The sequence below is a fragment of the Olea europaea genome, chromosome 7, assembly GCF_002742605.1.
Source record: "Olea europaea var. sylvestris chromosome 7, O_europaea_v1, whole genome shotgun sequence".
Classification (NCBI taxonomy): Eukaryota; Viridiplantae; Streptophyta; class Magnoliopsida; order Lamiales; family Oleaceae; genus Olea; species Olea europaea.
In genome coordinates, this window is record NC_036243.1 from 20,425,568 (window position 1) to 20,449,024 (window position 23,457).

Below are 23,457 nucleotides of genomic sequence, written 5' to 3' on the forward strand. Positions count from 1 at the left end.
CCCCCCCCCCCCCCCCCCCCCCTTTTTTTTTTTGAAGATGCATTTTGTACTTCATCATGAAAACATTAAAATGATACCAAGAACCTATTTCGCTGAGTGAAGAACATTGCTTGAAAATAGTCCATTTCTACTAGCCATCTTTGGCTTAGTATTTTGACCCTGCAATTTCATGGTATTTGGATGTTATATCATGTTTGCAATGAATACTTCGAAACCGTACTAAGAATCCACTCCAAAAAGTGAAGAACATATCCCGAAAAATCATGATTGCAACAATATTTAGCCCCGGAAGTCATTAAATTCATTTCTAGTAGTCATCTTTGACTTATTATTTTGACCTTACAATTTTAGGGCATTTTAATTCAAAAGATAATTTGTGAAGTTTACCGTGAATACTTCAAAATCGTACCCCTCAAAGTGGAATATAACATGAAATCTCGTGATTGGAACAAGTTTTTTTCGACTATAAAGAACTTCTAGCTCCATCACTGACTGGACATCCCAAGTCCTAACTCTTGAAATGGTGTTGAAAGAATTTTCTGCTAGTAATTAAGCTCGTCTTTGTGTGTATCCATTAAATCATATATTTTGAAAGATATTAATATTAACAACATACTGACACAAATATGAATATATTATTTATTTGAACAAGACAATTACATGATTATTCTAATAACAGCTAAAAACCATGCTTGCACCCTCCTTCGTCTTCAACTAGCTTTCATAATACTGACTATATCTGGTGGGGTGGGGAAAATGAGTTATTTGTGGGTAGATTATCGATTAAATAACAATATTCAACAACATAAACATAAGTAGACAGTTAAAAAGCAAGTCTTAGGGAGTTGCACAAGGATGATTTACTAAAGTCATGTGACCTGCCCTTCATGCGAGTATTTCAACGCTGCATGATTCTAAAATAAAATCTTAATAGCTTACAATTGATTTTCCTTTGATGGACACGATTATAGGGTGATAAGGAAATAGCTTTTACCAAGTTGCCAAAACTATAAAAACATAGTATACAAATATCGAGAGAGTTTTTATCAAGTTATAATTAAAGAATGAAAATCACTCTTTTTATAGGGACGAATTCAACCCTCCAAAATTAATCCATTCAAAATAATCTAAAAATTAAGATTTTTTAATTTGATATCAAAATAAGTTGCACTTAAAAATTAGGAGTTTTTATCAAGTTATTTTTAAAAAATGAAAATCACTCCTTTTTTTAGATTTTTAATTTTATACACACACGCACACGCACATGGGGTAGAATGGTGTAGATGTCTTCTGGATTACCTCCTTCACGAAAACAAGGAAAATTAGGTACATTTTCAAAGGTTGAAAAATATTTTCATCTAGAAAATGACAATCAAACAATCCAAAAGTTTAAATTCGAGTGGAAAAACACCATTTATCATGAAAATTTTTTCAATCAAACACACTCTAAGTGTGATAATGTACAAATATTGAGGACCTTCATTGTTGTTATAGAGTGGAGTAGATAATAAAAAGCATGGTTTGATATAATATTCCTTCACGATTTTGTTGAAATTTGTAAAATGACACTTTTACCCTCAATTTGCAATGGATTAAGACTTAAATTAAGTCTCTTTAGCCCAACTTCAATTGTCTCACACACAATACCGATTTGGCTTAGTTTGTAGCGAGTAACACTGTCAATGATCATGCTCTTTTATCTTGATTATAGTATCGTGGGGATACATTGGCTCTATACAGAAAAATGGAGAGAAAAAAGGAGGCAATTTGGGCGATTTCAACATTTCCTTAGGGTTTGAGCTGGAACATCCATTGAGGCCTGGGTTGCCACCATGGCCATCGTCTTGCCGGTGCAACCAGCGTCGGCAGGGCTCTTCGGCGAGCATCAGGCAAGGGGGAAGACGGGTAGGAGTTCGGTAGGAATGCAACAGATGAGGCTGTATTCGGAGGTGGCCTGTTCGCGTGAAAATACTGGGAAAAAACTGCCTGTGACAAAATCGGACACTGCCATCTTGTTGAAAGGTCTAGATTTGATCAACGGAGAGCTTGGATTCATTTTTTCAGATGGGGAAGAGAAGCGCCTATCTGAATATTTACGATTTGCTTTGGTGATGAAATTTCTAACGGTGAGGCCAAACATAGATGTTATATGGCAGACTGTGAACAAAACTTGGGGCCTGCAGGTGATACCAGTAATTAGTTTCATGGATGCCTCACATGTCTTGTCAATTGAAAAACGAATTAGATTATTTGCATGTATGGACAACAGAGGGTCGATCTTTGGCTGGGGCGACATTTCGGCTTTTCAAATGGTCGGCATAGTTTGAATTAAATAGAGAACCATCCATTGCTCCACAATAGATCTGCCAATGTATATGTACAGACCAGATTGCCTGAGAATTCTGGCAACTCGATTTGGAAGATACTTGGGTACAGATCATGCAACACTGAATCGTTCTCGGGCCACTGGTGCTAGAATTTGTATTGAAGTGGATTTGCTTGCCGAACCAGTGAGTGGTTTTCCTATAGTTACTTCATCTAGGATGCATTGGCAGAAGGTGCGGTATGAGAAGTCAGGTTTCTATTGTATGAAATGTGGTCGGCAAGTTCATCCTAAATCAGTGTGTCGGGTTGGACAGAAGCGTGTGCTCCCTCAAAAAGTGATGGAGAGACAGGAATGGCGTAGGAAGCAGGGGCAGGATGGAGAGAAACATAAGACAAGGTGGATGAATTATTTGAACAACCAAAGTTTACTCGAAAAGAGAAGGGAGACTCGTCGGTGGGGGCAGGAAAACAAGTTAAGGAAGGGGGAATCTTGTGTGATGCAATGGTATCTGTTAAGGAGGTTGGCCCCACAGTGAATACGAGAGATAGTGGTTTGAATGTGGTAGAGAATGCTCAAACTGAAAATATGAAAGATTTACTGTTGGAGGATGAATCAAGTGAGGAGATGACTGTGAGAGGTAATCCAACATGTGTTGAAACAAGTGCATGGAAGGAAGATTCTAGCAGTTTTGATAGTGTGGAGGACCATTCCAAGGTGGTTGACGAAGTTTTGAAGGCTGAAGATGGCCACATATCAATAGTGCAGGAGGGGTATCCTATAGAAGGCGATGATTTGAATGTGCAGTGTGTTGCCAATGAACAGCAGTAGATTGTACAGAGCCTTATCCTCCATGAGTCTGATGGTGAAAAGGAAATAAGAGGAAGCGACGGCGAGAAAGATCCAGACTACTAGTCTGAGCCAGAGGTCCATAAAACATATGCTGAATTAAAGAAGATTATCCCTCAGGGTACTAGAGCATCACAGAGGGCACGAGCACGCCATGCTAAACTTGACTTATGATTGGTCATTTCTTAATGTGGAATGTGCGAGGGGTGGGCATGTCAAAAGGAAGGATACGAAAGTTGGTGAGGAAATTTAATGTGGAATACAAGGGATTACGGAACCTTTTCATGGGGAAGAAAAAAAAGAAGTTTTTGGCTTGTAAAATAAAGTTACCAAATTTTATATCAAATGAGAAAGAAGGAGGCAAATTATGGGTTTTCTAAAGTGATGATTACAAGGTTGAGTGGGTTCATCTTTCGGATCAAGCTTTACATGGAATTTTCATGAATGGGGAGTATAAGATGTTAGTTTCGTTCATTTATGCGAAATGTAATGCTTCAGAAAGGAGGAAACTTTGGCAGGAGTTAGAGAATGTTAGGATAATTGGCCTTCCTTGGGTAGTTTCTGGTGATTTCAATATCATTAGAAATGACTCTGAGCGAGTGGGTAGCCACCCTAGACCTCTTCAGGCTATGGAAGATTTTAATGATTGCATTGATAACTGCTGTCTCTTAGAGCTACCGATTTTAGGTAGAAAATTATCTTGGTGCAATGGACATGAAGGCTTGACCAGAAGTTGGGCACGACTAGACAGAACACTGGTAAGTGAGGAGGTGTTGCATGATTTCAAAGAGGCAAATATGAAGTACCTGCCAGGTACATCTTTAGATCATCGTCATATGACTATTCACTTGCAAAAACAGTATGCTTCTTATGGCCCGACCCCATTTCGATTCCAACGAATGTGGTACGAGCATAAGTGCTTTTTGCCATGTGTGGAGGCAGCATGGAAATTGGGAGACAGTGGTATGATGTTGGGTGGATTAGAAAAATTAGCGGCTAAACTGAAGGCTACTAAAAACGTTTTGAAAGTGTAGAATAAATAGGTTTTTAGTAAGGTAGATAATATTATTTTGGAATTAGAACGGGTGGAGGCTCTCGATCACAGGTTACAAGATACATATTTTGATGATGTAGAACAAGAATATTTGATTTCTAAAATTGAATTGGAGTGGCAAAGGAGAGAGGAAATTAGATTGTCTTAACTAGCAAAAAAGAGATGGTTGACTGATGGTGATAACAACTCTAAATTTTATCATGTTGTAGTATCGCAGAGACGCAGAAAATCAAAGTTGAATCAGATGAAGCTTACAGACGGAACTATTCTATCATCACCGCAACAAATACATTTAGAAGTTGTGAAATATCTTCAGACTATTCTTACGAGCGAGGACAGTAGGACTTTGCCATATTTATCATACATCATCGAGTCAACAGTTTCGCAAGAGGAAGGAGAGATGCTATGTGCCCTACCGATAGAAGATGAGGGTCGAGCTGCAACTCTTTCGATACCAATGGATAGCGTACTTGGGCCTCATGGATATGGGTCCGCTTTCTTTATCAAGTGCTGGGATATTATTAAAGGGGATTTAGTGGAGGCAGCAAAGGATTTTTTTGAACGAGGGGTGCTACCTCGATTTTATACATTATCATATATTGTGCTGATACCAAAGGTGGAAAATCCTAGTGGTTTTGATAAGTTTAAACCAATTAGCCTTTGCTGTGTTGTGTATAAATTTATTTCGAAGATTTTGGTTCAGAGAATGAGTGAGATTCTTTCTAAGATTATCTCTTAAGAGTAAGGAGCCTTCATTCCAGGTCAGAGTATTTTTTAGAACATTACACTCACTCAAGAATTAGTGAATTCTCTTAATAAAAAGGTTCGTGGTGGAAATGTGATGGTTAAAGTAGATATGGCTAAAGCATATGATAGAGTGGAGTGGCAGTTCTTGCTTCATGTGTTATCATTTTTTGGTTTCCCGACGAGGTTTTGCAAGTTAATTGATCAATGTATATCTACACCATGGTTCTCAGTGATGATGAATGGAACCATGCAAGGCTTTTTTAAATCTTCACGTGGTCTTCGCCAAGGAAATCCATTATCCCCTTATTTGTTTATTATCATGCAAGAGGTGCTAATTAGATTGCTGAAGAGAGGTTTTCAGGAAGGATGGACTGGGTGCTTCTCACACCCTAGGGGCGCAAGTGTAATAACTCATTTGATGTATGCTGATGATTTAGTAATTTTTGCCAATGCAGGGAAAAAGTCTATCAGAAAACTCAAGAAGGTTCTATGTCTATATGAGAGCTGGTCTGGTCAAAAGATCAACAAAGAGAAGACTGCTATATTTTTCTCAAAAAATTGTTCAGTGGCTTGGAAAGGAGAAAGACTAAGGGACACTAATTTTAAGGAGGGTCAATTCCCAATTACTTACTTGGGAGTTCCGGTGGTCGAGGATCGATTAACTGCCCGCCATCTCGAGCCTTTGGTGGAGAAAATCAGAAAGAAAATTGCAGGGTGGAAGCTGCAATTGATGTCGCAAGGGGGCAGACTGGTTTTACTTCATCATGTCCTCACGTGTATGGCTACCCATTTGTTGTCCGTGTTGAATGTTCCAAAATCTATTTTTAAGAGACTTAATTCCATCCTCTCATCTTTCTTTTGGGGTGAGGCTAATGGGAGGACTAGGAAAAAATGGTATTCTTGGGATAAACTATGTAGACCGATGGTGGAGGGAGGGATTGGAGTTAGAAAATTTGAAGACGTCTAGAGTGCCCTGCACATGAAGTTTGCATCGAAATTACTGTCATCAGATTGCTTTTGGTTAACTTTTTTTCGGGCAAAATATACTAAGCATGGTTTGATTGATGTTTCCACTTTGCGAAGTATAGGTTCTCGATTTTGGTGCTCTATTGGGGGATGCATCCCTGATGTGATTAACAATAGTCAATGGAGGATCAGGGAGGGCTCTATCTTGTTCTGGTATGCTCATTGGTTAGAGGATGGCCCGTTGGCAAGACATGCATCACATATTGATCAACCAACTCTCAGAATCAAAGATATTTGTTTGGACAGTGGATGGAATGTGGATCAATTACTGCAACTTGTAGGGGAAGACAAAGCCGCTAGTGTTATGGCTAAGGTGAGTGAATGTAGAGAGGGGGATGATGTTTTTATCTGGAAACCGAGTATTCAAGGAACCTTCTCTTCCAAGAGTGCATGGGACATGATTAGAATTCGAAATCCTCAAACTTCTTGGGGAAGATAGGTATGGCATTCTGCACTCCCAAAAGATTTTCAGTGATAATGTGGAAAGCTTTTTCTGGAGCTCTAAGTGTTGATAGTAGAGTTCGTCAAATGGGTGTAGCCTTAGTTTCTCGTTGTGATTACTGCCTTACGGGAAAGGAAGAAACTAATAACCATGTTCTGAGTACAGGCGAGGTGGCAAATGAAGTTTGGAGGAAAGTTTCAGTGGCGTTGGGCATTCGGTAGAGATCTAAACAAAACTGGCATGATAGAGTACAGTTATGGTGGACCAGAGCAGATAAAAATCTCAGGCTGGGTGCTTACAAGGGCTACTTCCAACTATACTAACATGGAGGCTATGGATGAGGCGTTGTAAAGCGAGAATGGAAGGTGTTCATGAAACTGTGGGGCAGATTTTTCACTCGATTAAATTCTGGCTACAACAATTATCATCCAATCTGAAAAAGGAACGAGCTCTCTGGAGGTCAGAAGAATTACTTCTTAGAAACTTTGATATTAATCCAATGGTGAAACAAGAGAGACCTCTTCGGATCGTTAAATGGGCTAAACTTGGGCTGGCAGAGTAAAACTAAATTTAGATGGAAGCTCTCTAGGCAATCCAGGTATGGCTGGCGGTGGTGGGGTTGTGAGAGATGAAATGGGCAGGTTGATAGCAGGTTTTTCGTCTTTCTTCGGATATGGCACTAACAACGAGGCGGAGTTGCGAGCGCTTATTGATGGATTGACCTTGTGTAAGGATTTGGGATTAAATAAGGTTGATATTGAATGTGATTCATTGTTGGTGGTCTCTTGGATTTTGACAAGGAAATGTACGTTATGGTACTTGTGGGATTTTTGGGAAGATTTAATAGAAATTCTCAAGAATTTTGACTTTCACATCACGCGTCAGTACAGAGAAGCTAATCAAGCTGTGGATGAGTTGGCGAAATTAGGTGCGACGGGGAAGATAGAACGGTTCTTATCATTTATGGAACTACCAAGATTTTGTCGAGGGTTGATCTGCTTAGATAGGGTGGGTGTGTTGTACATTCGTCAGAAAAAATAGGCTATTTTCTGTTGTTTAATTATATTGATAGGAGCTTAGTCTATTCGTTAATTTTATTGATTATTCGATTGTTATTACGGTTTTCCTCTGCCTTAAGTGAGGGTTATTATGAATAAATGCCTAATGGGCTGTTTAAAAAATAAAGAAAAATAAAATAGTAAGAGTCTATAAGGAATAACTCAATCTTATTACCACGGCCTTATAGATAACTCTTATATAGGTGAGTTCTTCAAGGGTGCAATACGTGTCTCGTTAGAACTTCAGCCTCGGTATTCATTTAAGGTGAAACTCTTCCTAACATAATAATTATTAACATCCATAAGGATGAGCATAAATCATATGGTGTTATTACGAACCATGTAGTAGTGCGGACTGTTTCGAATACATTTAATCCTCGTCATAGGATCTCCAATCACAAAGGTTGAGTTACTCCAAGAAGTGACTCCCTTATGGGCTAAACCATTCCCCTCGATGATTTATATATGTTCATCACAGATTACAATTATGGGCTAAACTCGTTTGATAAATGTCCAGCGATGAAATTGGTTGAAAGTAGTTTTCAATTGTTGCTTTATTTGGACCCATTTGTAATTTTTTGATTATTAGTAACATGTTGGGCAAATAATGAGGGTGCTAATAATGTGCCATCCTAGTTGGGACATCCCCGTACACAGAAGAATCCTTAAGCATTCTATTAAAAAAAGGAAATTGCTTGTTGTACATCATCATTTATATAATTTTTTTATCGATTGATGAGATGTCAAACACAAATTGGATGAATTTATTTTATTTTGGTGAGATCTTCATCAAATGAACTCTCACCACATTATATGTTGGTAAACTAATATGTAAGTTGTGATGTACATGTAACAAAATCATATAAAAAATTTATATCGCTCCCCTTTTCCTCGCTAATCTGGCTCTTATCCTTGTTATCCTTACATGGAACTAAGGCGGTAAAAGTCCCTTTCCTCCATTCCTGCGGCAACCATGCAAACTAGAAAGACTTTTTCTTGGATAAAGGAATAGATTACTCGATCTATTTCCGCAGACCAGCGACCAGTGAAGCTGTTGGAGAAGTGTTTGAGGAAGAAGGTATCCATTGATGCACCTTTAGTTTAGCATCCACTTTTGTAGTTATTCATTTAATCAGTATTTGAACTGGCAATTTATCTTAGGGGCTGTATTTGTTAATAATTTCTAGTCATTTTTCAAAATCTTAAAGATTCGATATACTATATTCCATCTTACATATGGAATCCTTTAGTTCTCTAATGTTACATTTATTTTACGACGAAAAATGGTTCCTAGGATTGTACATTTTCAAATGATAAATGAAAACAACTAAAATGCACATTTTCAAATGATAATGTGCTTTTTTTCTGTCAAACATGCCCTATGTAATAATAATGGAAAATAAATCATATATAAACTTTAAAATAAAACATTTCATTAAATAATAAAAAAGATCTATATATTAATATACTTGAAAAGTAAAAAGAAGCACCAAGAATACTGACTGAAACTTTCCTATTTTTCCATTGTGTTACTGAAATTTGAAATAGCTTACATCATGATTTTTATTAATTATGACTCTAATGGATATGGGCATGCAAAATTCAATTGGTTTGTGTCTATATGAATGTTAAATTTGTAATTACAGGAAGTGTTCAACTGCTAGTGCAAAACATTATTAAAATCGAAATTTTAAAGTATGCAATCTTCTCCTTTCTGTGAATTATTTATTAATATGAATGATTCATTGTTCTATGGAGCTGAAAAGGTAGGGCTCTGTATCATAGCATATGCACTACATGTAGATGTTATGAATGTGTCAAGCGAAGACGAATGTGTTGCAGAGCATATGATAACCGCACGTGATTCATCTGCTGAAAATTGAAGGTACAGGTACATCTCATGTTTTGAATCGGACAGCTTCAACATATCCAACAATTCAAGGGTTTGTTCAACATGTTGAACAATTCAAGAGTTTGCTTATGATATTGTATCCAAAAAAGGAATAAGAATGAGATATAGCTTTTATTATCATGATGTCAAGCTATTTTTCCGAAAGACTTTCCCTACAATATCGTCACCGCAGTAGAGTTTAACCACCAAGTTCAAGAATTCATGAATTTGCTTTGACAAGTCCACTTTATTCATGACGTTTGGTATCGAGCCCAAATGAATTGTGTTGTTTTGCATTATAGGGTCCATAATATGGAATCAAATTACAAAACACATTAGTTAGACCACATTAACTACGGGTCTATCGGGTTGGACATTGTCACGTGTGTTTGAAATGTTACGTGTGAGGTTAAAGTCACGTGATATGGGAGTTGTTATAATACTATTGTAAAACGAGGTAAATGACACATAACGTTTACCATAATACATCACAACCCTAAATACTTTGTCAGCAGTTAACTAGTGCATAGGTATGGAATTTTGGGGATTTCAAAAAGCGATACATATGTTTGGAAAATTCGCCATAAAAAAATTGTGTATTGGAAATGTATGATATGTTATTCACATGACATGGTATGGAGCACGAAACAAGTAGTAGCAGCAGGAAAAAAATAATTGACATATATCAGGAAAAAGACATAAACACTAAATTAACCATTAGTCTAAGGTAGTAACTCTCTCCACCGTTCTCTTAGTGCAAGATTCAAAAAGTATGCTAATGGGGTGAGTTTCGTGTCAAGTTCTCTCCAGGTTCATTTTTTTTTTTTTAAATTCCAAATGGGAAAGACTACTTACAAGTTACAACTGAATACAAATACTCCAGGTGTCCCAGTTTATGAATACGTAATTACGTATTTTGCACGGACACGTTGTCAACAAAATTCCGACCACCTCCCCTCCAGGCAAGCAACAAGTGCACACTAGAATACCGCATAAGGGTGCAACGGTCGCCAATCGAGAAAAAATTCCAATGATCGTCTGCACTCTGACGGTTAAGTCAATGGCTGGACGAGAAATAAAGAGAGTGCAAGAGAGGATTTGGCTCGAGTTAAGATCTCATACCTTGGTTGAAAAATGTAAATAGGCCAACTAGGTTAATGAACCGAGCTAGGCCCAACATGGGGTTGAATAAATTAATGCGTGCAATTTAATTGAATAATTGATGTGAGTCAGCAAATGTGGGATCCCCCTCCGTCACTTACATGCCATGTAATTTATAGGTAAAACAATGTACTGAGGAGAGGACTAGAGTTTGCTTTTCACATCATTACAATAACGTGAATAGAAAGTTCAGATGGGCCTCCTATATGAAGATGCTACTACGTAATTGACACGAACTAATCTCACCTTCATTGGCTTGTTTCTAGTCACAGCCGAAATGTAAAAAAATTGTTTGACTCTTGATTCGGTTGGTTAAACTCTATAGTTAGAAATCAGTTTAATGAATTAGAAAATTAGTCGGAGCCTCTAAGATTCTAACAGATTTTCTGGTAGTAGGTTTAACTGAATATTAGATACATTTTCTTGTATATCTCTAGGTTCCTATGTCTATAAATAGGACCACGGCTATTAACGTGAATGGGTGAGCAAGATGGGGATATTCTGTAGTGTGAGAAAGAAAGTAAGATTGAAAGAGAGTTCTCTGTAGACAATCTTTGCAACTTCTTGTGAGAATTTTCTGTGTTAAGTTTCCGGTGTATTCTCGATTGAGTGGTGAGTGGTAGTGTTTTGTGTAATAAACAGTGTGCAATTACTTCTCTTTTATGGCAGATAGACGGGGGTAAATTCCCTGAAAGTGGTTGATGAATTTGTCTCCAAAAATTATGAAATTCTTGTGTCTTTAATCTGATTTCTTTCTTCAGTAGCTTACAGATTCTGCCAATTGTTATGTTTTCATTTAAGGTGCGTAAATCTGAATTGATCATTGTTCCTGGGAGATGAGATGAAGAAAAAATCCTAACACAAAAGATTCAATCCTCATTGCAGTTCGACAACATAATTATTGGCTTGACTATGATAATACAAAACAATCAGAAAAATATATCATTGCCACAGCAAGCAACACTGAGACAATTACAACACAGACAACTTTAAATTAGACACAATGTTGGTAGATTTCAGTTGATCAATGAACAAATGGCAATACAATCGTCAATTCAATTTTACAAAACTTTTTCTCATCAAGCATTTCTCATTCACTGCAAAATGTAAACCATCAGCATGCATTCATGCAGTCTGCGGCGGTGCAACAGATTAAGATTAACAACGGTGATGTATATAACACCGAAACTGAGAGATTTGCCTTCATCTGTGATGTATCTTGTACGTTGGGGTTATATAGTGATTATAATCTGTAGAATCCCCATATTGCAGTGTTTTAAGTGATTAAAATGTTGAATTATATTATATGAGCGGTGTAATTTCCACAATTATAATCCTTTAAATGGTAATCCCAATCTGTAAGACACTACACAAATATCTAATACTTTTCAAACTGGGATTTGTGGCTAAAATATTTTGGCACAGCATCCCAAGAAGCAAATATTGAATAAGCAACAAAGTGTCCTAATGAATGCTAATGGCATGTTTGGCACGTTAACCAAACCAGACTGGACTCAATGGGGAGAAAAAGAAGTTAAAAGGCTGCCACTCTACTAGGGTACCAGGCTTTACCAAAGAGGCAAAAGCACAGAGTGGACTTGGGGTGTATTGACAAGCCACTTGACCAAATGACAATCAATCTAAGCAGCACCGTAAAGGAGCAAATAATTTCCAGGCAAAAACGACATCCAATTCCATGATCACACGTACAAGAAACAATAACCACTGACCAGAGAGCAAGTACATCAACAACTATGGCAACATCCGATCTTTCCCCTGGCCGCATATAGTTTCTCCACGGTACAATCCTTATTGCCATAAAGCCTCTTGTATCCCAAAAAAAATGGCCTAGTGCAATTTCCAGGTAAACAAAGACATTCAATTCCAAGATTGCACATTCAATATCATATATGATACCCATACTACAAGACACTAACTACTGATCAGAAAGCATGTACATCAACAACTTCGGCAAAATCCAATCTTTCTTCTGACCATATAAAATTTCTTCTCCGTGCAATCTTTATGACCATATTGACTCGTAACCAAGAAAGTGGCATAATGCAAAAGCCCTTCTAGCATCAGCTGGTTGTTTAGGCTCCTCAGATCTTTCAATGCCAACACCCAAAAGACAAAAGGACTAAATGCTTCCACAGTATCAATTTGAATCGGCGACTGAAAGAAGTTTTGAAAAAGCATTGGCAAAGCAATTCAAAAGAAAAATTCTAAATGTAATCGGCCCACCAACAGGCTGAAATCAAAACCTTTGACAACAACTGAAGTCCAACATTGAAAACGGTTGATATGAAAATTTCCTTTACCTAGGAATATTCGAAAGTTCTAATTTCAGAAAAAAAATAGAGCAAAAATCCTTTGGCTGTAAAAGAGCATTTTCCAGAATTCAGTGGATGCCAATTCTAAAATTCACTTGAAAAAACCTATAGCTTATTGAATTTCTCAGATGCAACCAAAATATAATTATGTTAAACAAATCAAAAGGAAATTTTTTAGTTAATGAAAGAAAGAGCGGCAGCAGTAAGATGTCATAAGCTTTGCCTGCACTGTCAGAATTCCTGCAATAATAACTGTTAACAAGATCTTACTGCAATGAAAATTAGTTCCACCATGAAATATTCGTCTATGGAATAAACTACTGGAAGACCAATTGAATTGACGTTCCGCTTCAATTACAAATATAGTTGCATAGGATTTTTGCATTGATAAATAAAGCACCATGTGCTTTAAAATCAAAATGAAGCTTAAAATTTTGAATAAAGCAAAGAGAACAACTAACGTAAAAATCAATAGTAGAAAAGATAGTAGATTAACAACCTTAAAATTCTGGAGAGACGTATGCAGGGTATATGTTGGTTTTTGATCCTTTTCTAAAAGATGTTATTGGAACCAAAATACGACACGATTTTAAAAAGCATTCAACAACATAAGTACTTCGATTTAAAGGAAATACATGTTTTAAATTCTAGTCTTTATGAAACAAGAACTTTGTCTACAACGAAAGATGTCATTTTGCATGAGGTCGCGAACTTCAGAAGTATCACCAGACTCCAAAACTAAAAGTTTGATGATTTTATGAAGAATCTGCACAATAAATACATAAACATAAAAAGACTTGTTTGAGAAAGAAATTTCAGTATAATTATAGAGTAAACCAATGCTTGATTCATACCTTCAAAATATAATTAAAATCTAGAATTATAGTTACTAAAGAATATAAACTAAGCATATAAGAGATGAATATTCTTAATAGCCAATCAAACAATGCAATGTGAAACAAGTAATTGGGAATAATAAGAATATTATGAAGGAAAGCTGAACAGAGGTTTTATACAGAAGAAATAAAAGCATATCCGAATGCATAACCTATAAATGCCTGAGACAAATGTTCTTAGCAATGTTGATACAAAACCCCTAAAGTTTAAAAAATCATAATTCACTGAATCAAGGCAAGTCTCATAATGGAGAACATCAAGTGACAAGGTTGGGGTGGCAATTGGGCCGAACGGCTCGTCTCAACCCACGGACTGCTAAGGCTCTTCGGGATGAGTGGCTTGTGGATTGAGCCCAAAAAAATTAGGACACGCCAAACAGGATCAGTTTGTCACTCGAACGAGCAGCTCGTGGACCGACCCGGGCTAATATGTGACAAAAAGGTCACATTTTCCTTTTGAAATGTCCAACGGTCACTAAGTTAAATTTTTTTAAAACTCTATAAATGCCCACTATTTTAACTTATTTTTACACAACAATTCTTTACAATCTATTTTCTACATTCTAAATTTCAATTGAATCATATAAGGAATTGAGAATGAGAAATTAGGCCCATGTTTGGCCCACTTTCTCGTTCTCATTATTTTCTCTCTCTTATTTTCAATCACACAATCTTCCACAAAATAATATTACACGCAAATAAAAAACTTTTCATTCCTTTTCAACCACACATTTTTCAAAAAATAGTATTCCAACCATTAAAATTTGGCAAGAATGGAGGCTAGATTGTAAAATATAGAAAATGGATTGTAGAGCATCGGTGTGAAAAAATAAAAAGGTTAAAATGGTGTGTGTGTATGGAGTTTTAAAAAAATTAACTACGTGATTATTGTGGACCCAATGGTCACATTTAAGAAGTCGTGTGATCAAAGGGTCACGTTTTAGCCATGAGCCCATAAGTTTGGCTCATTGGGTTGTGGCTCGATCCACTAGCCGCTCATTTGAACAACGAACCAAACTCATTCGGTTCATCCATTTTTTATTTTTTTTTGGGGCTTGGCTCGAGCTCAAGACCCGAGTAGCCCATGAGTTGAGCCTAGCAACGAGCCACTCAGCCTAATTGCTACCCCTAGGTAAATGATATTTAAGTTCCTCATAATTTGTTATTTTCTTAACAATATTCAGTATTTTTAAAAACTTGTATACGTAACAATTTGTTCGTGTACAATTTTAATTCTGCCTATTAAAAAAATAAGTAGCCGGTCACAAGTCCGGAAAAAAGAGGAATTTACACACACAGGGGCTTGGACGAGCCTAAGTGCTTGTGAGCTCAAGGGCCGAGCCGGCTCGGCACATTGCCACTCCTAAGATAAGGACAATTTCTGGACAGAATAAATATCACATCAATCTTGCAGTGCAACAGTTAGAAACAACCAACTGTATTAGTGATTAAAAATCTGAAAGATCCCGCTTACCTCAACGGAGAACCCCCATGTGAAAGTTGAATATGAGAACGTGACTGGGAATGGTAGCATACAGCAGGCAGACCCCACCAGAACTCCAAAAGAAACACAGTCAAAGAAACCCAAGAAACGCGACACATTAAATCTGCAAGGTTAACATTGACGAATCCCACCCATGGCCTGTGGCAAAGGGGGACGGTGGTTTGGTTGTACAAATCAGGCCAAACTCATTGCTCATTTTAAGGTTGATAAATTCTAGACATATTCTGTGCATATGCAGCTATTATTGTGTCCTATTGCTGGTTAATTCAATTTACTAGAAGTATAGATCATAAAATTGGAGAATAAGAACCGTGTTATTCATTAAAATTAGTTTTTCTAACAATCTACAGAACAGTATTTCTAAATCAGCTATAAAGTCTGTCAGTTTTATAATTTTTATTGTAGTACTATAAGGATTAAAGAATATTATATCTTGCCTTTTCTGATGTATGTATACAGCAGTCTTACCATTCCATAATAATGGCCAGACAATACTCGATCTAAGTTTCATTTCTAGCAAGTTCAATCTTTGGCTTCACAGCAAAGAATTTACTTTAGAACAATTTAATAACAGGAAAATATCCATGTATCTTTAACTTACATAGTGGCCATGACCCATGTAAGATGCACCACCTTGCTGCGGTCTAGTGCCACCAGGAACATATCCTCCTTGCATCCCAGGCAGACTTCCATACCCACTAACACCGCCCTGAGCTCTATAACCCACATTACTCATTGTCGGTGGCACTCCCTGCTGATTCCCATCAGATCCAATCCCTCCAAGCAAATTACCGATACCTAACCCTGCACCTTGTGAGGCCAATAAAGCAGCCACAGCCTGCCCAAGAGCCGCAGGTGGAACTGCAGGGTTCAACCCCATGGAATGCATGGCTGGACCTGCACTTGGTGCCATCAAGTGCCCCCCTGTGTGCACCACTCCACTGCTCCCGGCATACTTCCCCTTTTTCAAGCTAGGATGGTAATATCCCTGCTGCCCCTGGTGATGTTGCTTCTGCTGATGCTGGTGGTGGTTGAAGTAGCCCTTGGTTGGCTTAGGCCCATCGATTGCCTTCTGGCAATGCAATATTTGCCCCTCGAAATTCTTATGTGGCTCCTCCAATGCTTTCCTCGCACTTTCGAGATTCTTGTATACAAACAAACAGAATCCTCTTGGTTTCCCTGTCTGCTTATCCAACCCCAGTGGCCCTTCCTCAATCTCCCCAAACTTTGAAAAGAACTCCACAAGCTTCTTTATATCAATCTCTGCTGATACATTGCTCACATATATCTTCCTCTGCGTGTAATCTGACACGAGCGGACCTGAAACAGTTGCTATACTCGAAGGAGCCTGGACAGGGCCAGTGGATGCCAACTGACATGAAGCAGTCCGGCTCCCTATGGTCTTCTGGGGCTGCTTCAGAGCCCGGCGAGCCCCATCCCGGTGCTTATACAGAATGAATCCATATCCCTTTGATTTCCCTGAGTTCTTATCACTAACCACCTTACAGTCCTCAATCTCACCATACTTTCCAAAAACAGACTTAATAATCTCTTCATTCGCGTCCCACCCGAGTCCGTGCACAAAAATTTTCCGATGCGTTGGGTCCGCATCTGCCAATTTCTGCACATTCTCAAGTATATCAGAGTGCTTAGCTACTGCCTCCTTGATCAAAAGGATTAGTTGGTCTTTAGAAAATGGTTCAAGAAGCTTCTCCAGGGTATCTTCCTCCAATTCCTCTTCCTCGTTCTTACCCTCCCCATTAGCTTGTAAAATGGCGTTGTCAGAGGGCTTATTTTCTAAGTCGGCTGAGACGGTGCCATTTTTGGACTCATGACTTAAGTTATCTGTCTGCTCTTCTTCTTCTTGTTCCTCCTCTTCTACTTCTGGTTCTTCCTCTACGGCTTCCGCTGGATCGGATTGATCGGTTTCCGACTCTGGCTCGGGTTCAAGGGTTTGGACCGGTTCTGGTTGGTGAGAAGCTTCCGAAGTGCGGGTTTTTCTCTTTCTGGCCATGTTGATGCGGGAATAAAATCAGAATCAGGTTTCTTTCAAAATTGTGAGACTAGGGTTTGAAAAAAGTTCGCGACCCTATAGAGTAAGATGATATAGTTCAGGGATTTGGGGTCGGCGAGCGAAGAGAAATTTGCAAATTCAGTCTCAATTTATAGCCTTAAAGTATCTGGGTCCTCATCTATATTTATTACTCCTTATTTTCTGAATTTTTAGAACTTCAAATGCGTTGTGTGGGTACCTTAGGACTGAAATATATAAATATAATTAATTAATCACCTCAACTAATAAAATTTACTGCCCGACTAAGGTTAATTAAGCCTCTCTCTGAGCCCCATTACATTTTCGGTTCATTTAGTTTTTCAAATTTTTTGACCACTAAGTCAAATTTATCTGATTCTAACTTCTGACAAACACAGCAGGCACATGGTTCAATTATTCATTACACACACAACATATAGAGCCAATTGATGCCAACACCCCTTATTTCCCATTTTATTTTACACATTTGCCCTTCAATAATGACATACCGGCCTCCTTCCCTGTAAAACCCAATCCCCCATTTCCTTCCATTTCTATCCGGTCAGTGCACTACACTGTGGCAAAGAGAACTGCATTTGCATATTGCCGGTTAAAAATTTGCTGTGCCGAACGTTGCCGGTCGATCCCTGTGGAAGGCCACGCTCGGCGTCCATATCATCTTCCCCTGACGACGCATCACATCTGGGCTGGACTTCGCAGTCCACTTGTGCAACAAATTCCTGAGGCTCCAATCTGCAGCAAACGAAAATGGCCTACGATGTCGGCGGATTTGGTTATTAGCCGGAAACCATGGTATGCTTTCAACTCAACTGCTTCCCCCCCCTCCTCGATTTGCATCTCCATTCTAGACTTATTGACACCTTCACGCACCTTGCACATAAGCTGTTGCCGCCAGTCAACTGTCGATTAGGCGGTCCACATGCACGACAGAACAGAACACAGCCGCTAATCACAGCGTCTGAAGCGTTCTGACACCGAAATCATTTGCTGTAGGATGAACTGTAAATTCTTTTTTTGTGAGACTAATCCCCTCCCCACTCCGTATGTAATTGCACCTAGTGGCTTATGAATTTAATGTTGTTTGTATCGCAACTGACATGCCTATGTGAGTAAGTAATGCCGGCAAGCCAGTTCCAAGGCCATTACATTAGCACCCTTATTTGGAGTTGTTAGCTGTGCTTGTGCCTGCTATGTACTTTTCTTTTCACAAATTCATTTCTTTTACCTAGTAACGTGGAACGGTATCCTACCTCTTTTACTTCAAATTATAGGATGTTGCTCTGTTTCACGACCACTGATTTCCTTGCTCAATATAACTGGTTATGTCAACTGATCTAAGGCTGCCGAATATAGAAGTTTTTGTTACTGGACATATTTATCCTATTAATATGTTGCCGTAACGATGTATTTGTAACGCCACTTCCTTCATATTACCTATATATGTTGCAATGAACAAAATAAAATTGGCAATTGTTCCAAACTGCTATGCGTAAAGGGAAATTGGGACATGGGTTTAGTCGAAAACCAGAAAATATTCCTCTAGTAAAACCATGTCTTAAATTGCCGGACATCACATGTTCTGCTGGTGGCTAACTTTCACCGCTTTACCACTGTGTTCTCATCGTATGCTCTTTCATTATTCACATGTGATCGGTACACTTTCCTTAGTTATGGACATTGATTTGTGCATATGTACCACAAAAATTTTCAGCAGCCTGCTCATAATAGCAGTTACGGCATCTTCACTTTCACTTATGTGTTTTATGATGTTTTCAACACCACAGAACTCTAACACCAAAGTATTTGACGCATGCATTGCAAATTCACGTACCAACTCTGCCACACGACTATTTCAGTGACACCTTTGTATTGCATTTTTCTTTTCTCACAAGTTCTAACAACTCTGATGTGCAACATTTTCACAAATTTACACGACACAAAATCCGGACGCCATGCTGACCGTATCATCGAACCCTAACCTCGAAAACAAGTCGAAGGCCCGCAAGTGTGCTAGATAGGAACCTTGAGAGTAGAAGATCTTCATGTCCGCCGTCGAACACATCATTGCAGAGGGACACCATCTTGGAAAGTGCTTCTCTTCAACAGGGTGGGAGCGATTACGCGAATTGTTCAACAAAAATGCTGGGAAGAACTGGATTATCGCATAGTTGAAAAACCATTGGGGTGCTATGCGCATGGACCACAAACTACTGTTCGAGCTTCTCCAGTGCATGGGAATAGCTTGTGGTTTTAGCACCGAGGGTAGAATAGACGCGCCGGAATGGTGGTGGAAGAAGAAAATTAAGGTAATGACATGTGAACAATCTTGAGTTACACTTGCTTTCTTAGAAACGGTTTTACATGTGAACAACTCCATAACGCTGTACTAATGCTCCCGTGTTTCATTGCAGGAGAATCCTCAGTATGGAAAATTCAAGGACAATGACAACACGAAAATCTACCATAAATATAGCCGTCTGTTTGGAGGTAGTTGTGACTCTATGAAGTACGCACTGACACCCACGAAGTTGTCTCAACGTGGGTTTGACTTGGGCGCCAACTCCGACTCAGATGATCAGAACGACACTTTACCTATCAATGCCGAGACGACTGATTCGAGCGATGTCCCGACACCAGGAAGAGTTCCTCGATGAATATCTCCTTGCGTCGAAGCGACGAGAAACGTAAGGGAAAACATGCGAAGGGGAAGCGGAAGAAGTTTGGGGCGAGGGAGGTTTCTGAGTCGGTGGATAACCTCGCTTGCGCATCGAGGGAGATGGCCTTTGTGATTCATGCAAAAGAAGAGGGTCATATGACTCTCCACGAATGCATAGATGATTTGCTTTCGACTAGGCTTGTCGAAGCCGGGGATGAGTTGCACATGTTCGCGTTGTGGTTCCTAAGAAATTTCGGAAATCGTGTTGCGTATAGTGTAGCTAAAACGCGGGAGATGCACTACAAGTGGATCGCGTATTGTTTTGAACGCGACAAAATGCCGGGTTCTGGGAGCCGCTAATCGTGCTTCGACTGTATGTGTCGTTGGTTTGAGTTCGTTTGTACGCTTTTTTAGTTATCGTCCATACGACTTGTTGTAATAATACTTTGTTGTTCGAATTCCTATTTGCACGTTTCACGCACTACACAGTGCGCTATGTATTTCGTAGTGTTGAATGTAATGAAAATAGGTGCATGTGACTCGTTTTCATGCATGTCCAGAAATATTTCATTCCCGTGTACCCGAAAACTACGTAAAGGTTGTCAATAGCTCTTGCAAAACGAAAAATTCGGGTAGAAACACGTCGTGGCCACAAACACAACTATTACTTATAGTCAATAAAGCATATTCCTATAATGTTTAACAATTTTATTACTGCCGTAACAGCAAACACTGTGAACCTGAATAATTGCGTATCAAGAACACAAATTTTTTTTAAAGGTTTTAACTCTACTCCTGCAGCATAGAAAAATAGGCTCGTAGCTGTAGGGAAGCAACAACTGATAGAGAAAGAAGTCCCTTCCAGGGACTCAATTATCAAGTAAAGTAAATAATTTTACCCCTATTGGCTTGATGTGATGTCATTGGTTAGGGAAGATACAAAAATTTGGACTTAAATAATTGCGTACCACAGAATCCATCACTATCTAAACGCTCTCTTCCTACTCTGACAAGTTCGCAAAACATCAATGACTCTAGAAAAGCAAATACTTTTCCACATAAAACATGCTCGCGTAGACTCCATTATTATCAACAGTATGTCCTTCTACTGCATATAATTGTGAAACACATCTATAGTTCCGGAAGAGCTAAATCTTTGCACATAAGTAATTTGGTCCCACAGACTCCATTATTACGTGAAGGTTGGAATCCAACTCCTGACATTTTGAAATATGTCAATAGCTCTGTCGAAGCCAAGATTTCTCGTATGATACAACGCATATTTCGTCTTGTCAATGCACCTTCTGCAGGCCTGCTAATGGAATCAATAATTGTGGGTACTAACTATATAATATTGAGTGCATGCATTGCAAAAGCTCCTGCTATAAGAAGGGAAGTGCTAATTGGCGAAGTAACGGGGTTACGCAAATAATAATGGCAATCACAGTGGCAATTTGACGCTGACACGTACAGTGAAAATATTTGTGTGTCGTGCTCTCGCTTTTAGGAGATGACAGACACGTCCGGTTCGCATACGTCATCGGAGACCGATTGTGACCTTGTGTCGAACTCTTGTTCGAACGACGGCTCGGATGAAGATGTACTGCAGCAGTTAGAGGTGGATATGGTGATGTGGCTACAGTATTGTTGTATCGCTGAGCGGATGGTGGCCAGTACCTCGTGCCGGATCAGGCCCACCGTTACTTATTTCCTACAACACGAAGCGGCCATATCTTCATGTTGCAGAATATGCATGTGTACCCACAAACGTGCTTTCAAGAGTTTAGAATGTACCCGCCCATGTTCAAGCACTTTGTACATGTTTTGAGAGACCACTATGGATTGGAAAATAGTACGACCATTGATATATACGAGCCAGTCGGAATGTTTTTGTGTGTAATGGTGCACGGGAAGGGATATCGCCAAGTGCAAACATTGTTTGGACATTCGCTGCAGACTGTCGGCCATTATTTCAAGCGTGTGCTTCGCGCCGTCGATGCGCTGGCAGCAGACATGATCCGGCCTCATGAAAACTACAACCATGGCGCTACAAATCATCACCCCGATCCACAGCGATATCCATTGTTCCAAGTATGCTTATATTGCCGCACATTACTTCGGTGGTCAAATTAATTTTGCCATAATTTATTCGAGTATTTGACATGGTTTGAAATGGACGTCGCAGGATTGTATTGGAGCTATCGACGGGACCCATGTGTGGGCGGTGTTGCCACGACGTAAAAGAATTAACTTCATAGGGCGAAAAGGGGTGCCCACTCAGAACGTCTTGGCCCCTTGCGATTTCAACTTGTGCTTCACATTTGTGTTGCCGAGAAGCATGGGCCCCACGTACGACAGTCGTATACTAGCCCGCGTGGTGCATAGTCCGGACATACACTTTTCAGAACCGGCTGACGGGAAATATTACTTGGTGGACTCTGGATTTGCACATCAGCCGAGGTACATAACACCGTACAAAGGGTCGGATGTACGTTATCACTTCCAAGAATTTCACGATCATGGTGGCAGCAGACGTCGATTTCGTAATGCACGCGAGAGGTTCAACTTTCATCACTCATCATGTCGAAACATTATTGAGCGTGCATTCGGAGTCTGGAAGCAAAGATGGAAAATTCTAGACAGGATGCCTAGTTATTCATATCGAGCCCAAATCACTGTGGTCGTGGCAGCAATGGGAGTCCATAATTTTCTGCGACGCAATGGACAACTCAATGAAGGCTTCCGCAGGGCCGAGGAAGTTGACAATGAAGAAGTCGAAGTTGAGTTACCCGATGAGAAAGACGAAGCTGCAGCGGAAGAGGATGCTGTTGCGGACGAGAATGTGTCATAGACCCAGTTATGAGATTACATAGCACACACCATACATTGACTAGGTTAACGCTACCTTATTGTTGGAAGTCGGTATGAAAGCGTAAATTACCACTGGAATGAATGTTGTAATGTGTGAATTTGTTTCGATGCAATGAATGCAAAAATATTATTTTCGTCAAACGCACGCCCGAAAATGAATTCTATGCTAACATTGTTTGACATAACAATTTTTGTCTTATTCTCATGTGTGAAACGGCATGTTGTAAGTAGAGGGGCAGTAATATCAATGTCTGAAATTGTGATTGTGTTTAATTTTGGATTTCAACATTTTCAAACCTATGTATCAGGGTCTCAGCATGCACTAACAACGTGGGTCCCACTGACCATCAAGTTTTGACTGAAGAAAATGAGAGTTAATGGAAGAAAATGGGGCTCAAACACAAGCTAAATTCATGCCATAAATAAATAATTAATTTAAAAAATATAAACGATTAGATATAACACTTTCTTGTAAATAACTCTCTTGCTCGTTATTTTTTCTCTCGAAATTTCTTGGCAGGTCTAATCTTCCATTTTTCTTAATTTCTCATTGCCTTACTGCATCATCTCGATGTCAAAACAGGCCTTTCTTC

At 39.1% G+C, this 23,457-nt stretch overlaps 1 protein-coding gene across 1 annotated transcript; it reads right to left on the reverse strand.

Moving 5' to 3' along the window:
* Positions 1 to 11,867: 11,867 nt before the first annotated feature.
* Positions 11,868 to 17,388, reverse strand: LOC111397364 (UBP1-associated protein 2A-like). Its single transcript, XM_023024254.1, has 2 exons — positions 15,886 to 17,388; positions 11,868 to 13,650 (listed from the first exon to the last, which is right to left on the reverse strand). Exons 1-2 carry the CDS (start codon positions 17,296 to 17,298, stop codon positions 13,525 to 13,527), a joined length of 1,539 nt encoding a protein of 512 aa, XP_022880022.1. The 5' UTR covers positions 17,299 to 17,388; the 3' UTR covers positions 11,868 to 13,524.
* Positions 17,389 to 23,457: the final 6,069 nt, after the last annotated feature.